This window comes from Nicotiana tabacum, chromosome 12, assembly GCF_000715075.1.
Source record: "Nicotiana tabacum cultivar K326 chromosome 12, ASM71507v2, whole genome shotgun sequence".
Taxonomy (NCBI): Eukaryota; Viridiplantae; Streptophyta; class Magnoliopsida; order Solanales; family Solanaceae; genus Nicotiana; species Nicotiana tabacum.
In genome coordinates this window covers 46,262,124-46,271,688 of record NC_134091.1, presented here as the reverse complement: position 1 = coordinate 46,271,688, position 9,565 = coordinate 46,262,124, and the positions used below count along the sequence as shown (strand labels likewise).

The window sequence follows — 9,565 nt, the reverse complement described above, 5'->3', positions numbered from 1 at the left end:
ACAACCTATAAGTATTTTTTCATTGCAGGCCAAACGGTCGCAACGGCTATTTTTTTTTAATCCCAAACTTTTTATAATTACACTTTTCCCCTATTTTCAACTATAAATACCCCATCATTATTTCATTTTTTCTTACAAAATCATCAATTTATCACAATCTCTCTCTAATTTACTTCTATAATTGCTACTATTGCTTACTTTATTGTTACAATTTGTGAAACAATTGTGAAGTTGGTGAATTGAAGTCTTCAACGATAATCAATTTCCAACAACCTCCTGTTAGTGCTCCTACTTTTTCTAGACAACCTTCTAAACGGGCAGAAACATCTCTTGTTTGGTAATTTTTTACTCAACTAAGAGAAAAAAATAGGGCTAAGTATAAAATTTGTGGCAAAGAGTTAGTTTTTCAATATGTTGGAAGTCGGGGGGACGAAAAGTTTGACTAGACACATATTGCTACACCCTCAAGATAAAGCTAGATATTTTCATATGAAAGCTTTGGCTGAGGGGACAAGTGCACTTAGTCAGGCTGATCTTAGTACCGGGTCAAATCAATTTTAACCGGGAATTAACACTGTTACCGGTGGCATTTTATATTATGATCCAAAAAAAGACCGGGAAGAATTGGCAAAAATGGTTACTGTTATGTGCTTACCCTATAATTTTCCTTATAACCCCCACTTTGTGCATTATATTAGAAAAGTTTATAATCCTACTTATAAAGGTTTTCCTCGCACAACCGTAAAGAGTGATATTTATAAATATAAACATGAATATGAATAATATTTGCGCTATTTATTTACTCATATAAATTGTCGTCTTGCTATTACAACTGATATTAGTAGAAGTGGTAATGACTGTGATTACCTTACTGTTAGTATAGTAGATATACATGTATATATAGTATATCTTAAGATGTATACTATCGAATATGGCTTATATACTATGTATATATAGTATAGTATAGTATAGTATATATATACTATATATACAACTTAAGATATATAAGCTATATTCGATATACATATACATATATATGTATATTAGATATACTAGATATATATATAGTATTATATATACATACATATATATATATATATATATATATATATATATATATTTATATATATACTATACTATACTATATATACATCTTAAGATATACTATATATACATAGTATACTAGATATACTAGATATATATATAGTATAGTATAGTAGATATACATGTATATATAGTATATCTTAAGATGTATATATAGTATATAAATCGAATATAGCTTATATATAGTAAGATGTATATATATTATAGTATAGTATAGTATATATATAAGCTTATATATATATAGTATAGTGTGTGTATATATATATATATCTTAAGATGTATATATAGTATATAAATCGAATATAGCTTATATATCTTAAGATGTATATATAGTATAGTATAGTATATATATAAGCTTATATATATATGTATATCGAGTATATCGAATATACTATGTATATATAGTATAGTGTGTGTGTGTGTGTGTGTGTATATATATATATATATATATATATATATATATAAGCTTAAGTATATACTATACTATATATTCGATATATTCAATATATATACATATCTTAAGATGTATATATAGTAAATCGAATATAGCTTATATATCTTAAGATACCATTTTTTTTCTCTAACTTCTATTAAAAAAAATTAAAATAGAAAGTATCTGTTGGGCCCGCTTAGGCCCGTTTATGCCTACTTAGGCCCGGGACCGGCCCACTTAACCCGGGACCCACTTAGGCCCGTCTGGTTGCAGGTACCTAAGGAACAATATAAAAGTAACAAGAATTTGAACTAGAAAGAGAGCTTGCTTTTTGTTAGCTATGTGTGCAGTAACATTGCAGTTGATGGACTGCCTTGCTCAACGGTCACTTCATTTCTTGCCAAGGTTGGACAAAAATGCTTCTTCAGTCCTTTGGATTTTCAAACTATTTTGGCATTCATATTCATATCACCTACAACAATAGAAAGGTATGAACAAAAATCTCTCCTTGCAAACTGGTAACATAGAAAGTAGCATAACATCGCCAAAGCTAACTTACAAGGCATAAAACATATAGATCTACTTTTCTGCAATTACACAACTACTTATCCATATATTTTCTGATAAAATATATTGTTAAATAAAGGAAAGCTAATCCAGATTCCACCCTTCTGAAAAAGTCTGCTTATATGATAAAAATATAACCAACATCTCATAATGGACGATCCACCAGCTCCCTGCATACTAGCTAACTTACAAAGACACCAATAAAGCCAAGCCAAGCAAGAATCGCACGTTAAAACAGACTGCTCAGATAATTCAGTATCACTTCAAAAAGAAACAGGCCACTGTGACATAAAATGAAGCATTCATTTGAATGAATTTAACTAAAGATGATTTCTTAAGTTCTCACCAAATTAGAAACACTTCCTGTGGACAATAGAGGGACCAATTTCATCATACTCGGCCTTTGTTATCCACATCTGCATGGGACATAGATATAAATGATGTATCACTTGAGCTTAAAAGAGTTAACAAGAAGACGATCATAGCTAGAACCAATTATTTGAGACTTAGACTTAAATAGGTTGGTTTAATTGATAAGTCAAATAAAGCAAAGAGAAACTAACTTTTTTGAAAGTACTGAGGGAAGCTAGAATTGATCCTCCTATCCAAGCGTTGTACTTCCTCTCAGGTGGTGCAACCACCTCAATCTTCGTGCTGCTTGGAGCAAGAGAAGTGATTTCTTTGCTAATACGTTGTGCTACGCCAGGAAACATAGTTGAGCCACCACTAAGCACAATGTTTGAAAATAAATCTTTCCTAATATCAATATCGCATCTCATGATTGAATTGTAGATTTTTTCATGAATTCCTGTTGCTTCCATTTCAATCAACGATGGTTGGAAGAGGACTTCAGGACAACGGAATCTTGCTGCACCAATATTAATGACTTGTCTATCAGGAAGCTCATAGCCCTTCTCAACTGATTTTGAGCTTTTTTTTGCCTTTTCAATCTCTTGTTCAAAATCCAGTGCAACATAAGCAATCGTCTTCTTCATATGAGAACTATCAATGAAACTTGATTTAAATGGAAAACCACTCTCCGAGAGAATCTTCCATAGATACTCTGTAAGATGACGGCCACCAAGATTTAACCGCGAGATAGCATGCGGAAGTGCATGTCCCTCATATATTGGGACAGTTTGGCTTATACTAGTACCAGAGTTAAGAACAATACCTTGTCAGAGAACAACAAATAAATTAGTGACTGACTAAGACAGTAGTGAACCAGCATATGCTGGTATTCCATCTGCTGCTTACCAGTAATACGACCATTAGCATATAGAGAAAGAAGAGCCTGGACTGCGACATACATGGCTGGCACATTGAATGTCTCAAAAATGATTTGAGTCATTTTCTCTCGGTTAACCTTGGGGTTATGTGGTGCCTCAGTCAGAAGAACGGGATGCTCCTCAGGAGCAATACGGAGCTCATTGTAAAATGTATGGTGCCAGATTTGCTCCATATCATCCCAGCCCCTTACGATACCATGTTCAATGGGATATTTCAGAGTCAATATACCTCTTTTAAAGTGAGCTTCATCACCAACATAGACATCTTTGTGTCCCATTCCAACCATGACGCCAGTGTGACGAGGACGACCAACTATAGTTTTGAAAACAGCCTTTGGAGAATCATCCCCAGCAAAGCCGGCCTAAAGAAACAAACGACGCACTTTTGATTCATTAGTAGGTCAGATAGGGGGCAATACAGTAAACACCATGCATGGAGCTGAAATTGCAAGCGGTTTGTTCTAACTAACCATGCACCGTCCAGTTGCGTTGTAGATAACAAGCGGTTGATCGTCCTTCCAATGAGCCATCTTGTAAGAGACTTCAAATACTTGTTCTGTAAGTATAACTTAGGTGAGACGGACATGTAAAAATACAGAGTCAAAGTGAAAATTGTTCGCAAAAGCACCTCAGTCTGTGAGGAATTTCTTCCTTAATATATAGTTTGATTCTCCTTTTTATCTCCTTTCAAGCTCAAGGTCATGAGATAGATTTTCCAATTTCTAGTATAAACCACCAGCTATGAGCACATGAACCTCCTCTCTGACTCTCTATCTTTAAAGGCAGAGGAAACAACGAGAGCAAATGAAAGAGCAATTTGAAGATATCTCATCATGCAATTAAGAAGCCCATCATATGGATTTTCAGAAATACTAATTCTCCTTCCTGCCAATGAAAAAAAGAAAAGCAAAATGCTGAAATTTAGCTAGTAGTACTTCCCAAAATAACATGTCCCATCTCTATACCAAGATATGTTAAAACACTTTTTTCCATGATACAAAGTTGGCTGCACAAATACTTAGAACCTGAAGAAAATTCACATTCATAAAGAATGGTGATGAACCTAAGACACAAAATATTAGGCTCATAGTCGCACTATATGTAACGAATGTAACGATGGCTTCCCACTAAAATGTAACGAATAATTCACCTAGCAATCAATAGTCCCATCGGTCTTTGACTTAATCTTTTATAATCACTTACAAATTGGTATACAAATTTCTAAGTAAAAATTTAACATGTGAAGACAATGTGGGTAATCTGAACAAAATTATGTTAGTGAAGACACTCATATTCCTTCATTTCGTAAGCTTGTGTCATGAAACAATCAATAGCACATTCTTATTTTTTTTAACCAATTTATGATACAGATAAATTCTATCGACCAAACCATGTAACGACATTTAACAATTGGTTCAGAACCACATGAAATCATCATATATACAAATTACAATGTGTCAAACTGAATCTAAAATCAAGACTCAGAAACCCAAAATTTAGTGAACTGCTCGTTTAGCAACCAATACCAATGCACATAAATACATGTGAATCAGAACTCAGAAGAAAATCAAATTCGAGAACGAGTTTAAGACTGAATATGATCGATCATCAAACGGAATTGAAGCTTACTTTTATGGATACGAACCCATTGCTTTGCTAGTTCAGTAACGAATTAGAAAACGTTGGAAAAATTATCCTGCCTTTACAGAAAATCAATGGTATATTTTTCTCGGTATCAAAAAATGACCTTACATTTTCCATATATTTAGGAGAAAGAAGCTAGAATCCAAACACTCCTATGCTATTGACGCGTGTAAATGTAAATAAAAACTGAACTTTTCAATAAATCAGTATTGCTCTTGGGCTTTTGTTTTTCTTTTTATGGTTTACTTCTTTACCTTTTGAATGACAAACCAAATCTTTTATTTATGCTCCTTTATGTTTCCCTGTCAAAGAATATATTGCTTTTATTATTCTACCTCCATATTACACTTTTTAAATTTTGATCGTAAATTCGAAAATACTTCTTTAAATATTTTAAAATAGAATTAATATATTTGAAAACTATATAAAAAATAATATAAATTACAGTCAAAGAAAAACCTATTTACCTCTCAAAATCAAAACTACATCACATAAATTGGGACATAAAAAATAATACTAATTACTAGTTGTTTATTTTTCATTTACATGTTTTGATCATGGATATGAAGGATCGGTTTTATGATATATACCTCTAGTTAATACTTGAGGAGTTTTACAAATTTCACCCTCCCATTTTTAATTCTCGAAAAAGAACTCTACCAACGCATTAAAATGAAGAGAAAGTAGGAAAAGAATTGGAGAATTTGGTTAAAAGACAACATTGCCCGTCTTTTAAAAAAGTTAAAGTTGAGATTTCTACATTATAGGTTACTTATCGTAATGACCTAACATGTCATTTTGGCTTTTAAAATCCCGTTTCCCTAAATAAAACTCTTTATATGTGCTTTTATTAATTTATGACTTACGGGGATGGTTGGTTCGGGATTTGAAAGTGTTCGGGTTGAAATCGGAACACTTGATTTCTTAATTTGGTTTTAAAAGCCCAAGTTTGACTTCGGTCAACATTTTGAGAAAACGACCTCGAAATCGGGATTTGACGGTTCCAATAGGTTCGTATGATGATTTTGGACTTGGGCGTATGTTCGAATCGGATTTTGCACAACCTGAGAGCATTTCAGCGCTTAATAGTGAAAAATCAACTATTTGAAGGCTTAATGTTCTTTAAATTTGGTTTGGAGTAGGTTTTGGGGTAATTGAGGTCCGTTTGGAATTTTGAGCCTGGGAATAGTCCGTATGGTGATTTAAGACTTGCACGCAAAATTTGGCATCATTCCGAGTAGTTTAAGTATGTTTCGGCGCGTTCAAAGTAAGTTTGAAAAATTTAAAAATTTTAAGTTGAATCAATTTGGTTTGGGGCATGATTCTTAGTTTTGATGTTGTTTTACATGTTTCGAGGGTTCGAGCGAGTCCGTTTTATGATTTCAAACTTGTTGGTATGTTCGGGCGAGCCCCCGGGGGACGAGGCTCGGACCAATTTTGGAATTTGGAGCAACAACTGAAGTTTCCAGCTTATGCTGCAGTCGCACCTGCGCTTGAGCAGTCGAGGTGCGGCATTTACCTCGTAGAAGCGGAAAGGGGAGGGCAGGCCACACGCCACAGAAGCAGGATTTTTCGGCACACCTGCGAGCGCGCAGGTGCGAGCTATGGCGCGCAGAAGCCGACAGTTCCGAAGGTGCGAAGGTTTGAGGTGCAGATGTTGTTTCACAGAAGCGGTCCATTTGTCAGCAGGTGCGGAGCCAGGCCAAGAGGAAAATCTCGCACCTGCGAGGCTTTTTCCACAGGTGCGAAAATCACCGAAGGCAGAACCTTCATTTAAGTCGGGAGTTGCATATTTTTGCCCGTTTCTCTCCATTCTTGGGCGATTTTGGAGCTTTTTGAGAAGGGATTTCAACTAGCAACTTGAAGGTAAGTTAATTCTATAAACTTTGAGTTAAATACATAGATTATGGATAGATTATAACCTATAAATTATGAAAATCAAAGGTTAGAGTAAAAACCTAGATTTGTATAAAATAATTTTTTAATCATGAAAATGGTTATGAAATTGGATGGAAATTGTATATTTGAGTTATTGAGATTATGGGTAATGATTTTCTCCAAAAATTTCCGGAATCCGAGTACATGGGCCTGGGGTAAATTTTAGGAATTTACCATTTTGGATAGAATAATTTATTTAATAGTCTAATTTTGAATTTTTGAGTATGTATTAATTATTTTATATAACTTTGGATAGTTTCGGATTTTTCGGCACCGAATTGAGATTTTACGCGACATTGTGATCGAGAAGTGGGCTTTGAGACAAGGTAAGTCTCTTGCCTAACCTTGTAAGAGGGAATTTACCACATAGGTGATTTACATTAATAATTGTTGCTAATTGTGGGGGCTACATACACACGAGGTGACGAGAGTCCGTGCGTAACTACTTATTATGCTATATTTGGGTAGTTTAGGACTCAAATCATGAATTACTTGTGATAATTGCTCCTTTTAATTAATTAAATTACTGGAATTATATTGTAAATTGTTAGAGAAAATAGTAAAAAATCGAAACTTCATATACTCGAATTTTGTAAAAATTATTGAATTGTTAGTAGAGATTGAATATCCTACGTGTTAATATTATAATTATTTCTCATTCCGGAGGTTCATAAGAAAATGTTCTCCTTTCTTGTGGAGCGGGCCGAACACCTCGGCAGTATAGATGCATCTATGGATCGTGACGCATGTCCCTCGGCAGTGTACGCGATACTTTAGATCGGGCCGTACGACCTCGGAAGAAATCGTGCCTAATAATTATAATTATACGATACCTTGATATTTTAATTGTTGCTTGTGAAGTTAATTGATAAATTATAAATTATTGAATTTTAAGGAATTAATTATTTCTGCTTGTTAAGAAAATTATTGTTGTTCACCTAAAAATCATGTTTAATTCAATATATTCTATTGTAATATTTTAGACCCATAGTGAGTGTCAAAGTTGACCTCTCGTCACTACTTTTTCGAGATTATGATTAATACTTACTGGGTACACATTGTTTACGTACTCATGCTACGCTTGCTACACTTTTTGTGCAGGACCTAAGACAGGTACTATCAGAGGACCTATCGGCGCGAACCCACGTTATCCAGAGGCTTAGTGGTGAGCTGCCTTTCTGAGCCGTTCTGCAGCAACTAATGTCTCTTCTTGTATTTACATTATGTCTATTTTATTTCAGACAATATTTAAAATTTTGTATAATCTACTAGATGCTCATACACTTGTGACACCAGGTTTTGGCACACATTAGTAGAATTTGTGAATTTAATTATTTTACTTGGATTTTAATTTATCTTATTTTCTCATATCTTTCTTAATTTTTGAAATTTTGAAGAGTTTGATTACTCGGATAATTTTTAAAGAAATGAATATATGTTTAAATCATTAGTTGGCTTGCCTAACTGGGATGTTGGGCGCCATCACGACCTATAGGTGAGTTTGGGCCGTGACAACATGGTATCAGAGCACTAGGTTCACGTAGGTCTCGCAAGTTATGAGCAGGCCTAATAGAGTCTTGCGGATCGGTACAGAGACGTCTTTACTTATCTTCGAGAGGCTATAGGGTGTTAGGAAAACTACCTTTCTTCATCTCCCATCGTGCAAATAATGCAGTACTAAATATCTTTCTCTTATTCTCTCATAGATGGTGAGAACGCGCTCTAATGAGATTCCAGACCAGGGAAGAGCTACTCCCCCTGTTGTTAGAGGCCGAGGGAGGGCTCCAGCCCGTGGTAGGGGACGTGGACATCCAAGAATTGTTCCAGTTATGCCACCATTGGGTCCAGCAGAGGATCATATTATTGAGGAACAGGGCGAGGTGCTAGTAGCAGAGCCAGCTCCGGTGGATTTCACATCTGCACCACGATTCCAGGAGGTCATGGGCCGTATGCTGCAGTTCATGGACACTATGACTCAGGCCGATTTATTTTCGACAGACCCAGCCACATCTCAGGTAGGCAGGGGAGCACAAACCCCTACCGCACAGGCTCATGGGAAGGCAGCTACTGTATATCAGACCTAGGATGCACTACCCATGGGTGGAGTCAAGCCAGTGGCAGCAGCTACACTTGGGCCCAGACCAGCTGCGGCCGCCGAGCCGCAGAAATTATTGGATAGATTGACTAGACTACATCCTCCTGTCTTTGGGGGTGAGTGACATGAGGATCCCCAGAATTTCATTGATTGGTGCAGGGACATACTGCACAACATGCGGATATTAGAGTCTCATAGGGGTAGACTTTGCTACTTTTCAGCTAGAGGGCAGAGCCCGTAGATGGTGGAAGTCTTATCTTCTTGGCGGACCAACAGATTCTCCCCCATGACTTGGGACAGGTTCACCCGTATTTTCCTGGATAGGTATATTCCACCCTCCCAGAGGGAAGAGTTGCGGTTTCAGTTTGAGCAGTTCCAGCCGGGTCAAATATCAGTGACCGATTATGAGGCGAGGTTCTCTGAGTTATCTCGCCATGCACTTATGATACTCCCTACTAAGCCGGAGAGAGTGAAGAGGTTTGTTGCGGGTTTACA

General features: G+C 35.8%; 1 protein-coding gene across 1 annotated transcript; it reads right to left on the bottom strand.

The window, feature by feature from the left end:
* Positions 1-1,679: 1,679 nt before the first annotated feature.
* Positions 1,680-5,116, bottom strand: LOC107803951 (actin-100-like). Its single transcript, XM_016627750.2, has 7 exons — positions 5,023-5,116; positions 4,022-4,278; positions 3,864-3,949; positions 3,362-3,755; positions 2,668-3,278; positions 2,451-2,520; positions 1,680-2,009 (listed from the first exon to the last, which is right to left on the bottom strand). Exons 3-6 carry the CDS (start codon positions 3,921-3,923, stop codon positions 2,455-2,457), a joined length of 1,131 nt encoding a protein of 376 aa, XP_016483236.1. The 5' UTR covers positions 3,924-3,949; positions 4,022-4,278; positions 5,023-5,116; the 3' UTR covers positions 1,680-2,009; positions 2,451-2,454.
* Between the last annotated feature and the right edge of the window lie 4,449 nt (positions 5,117-9,565).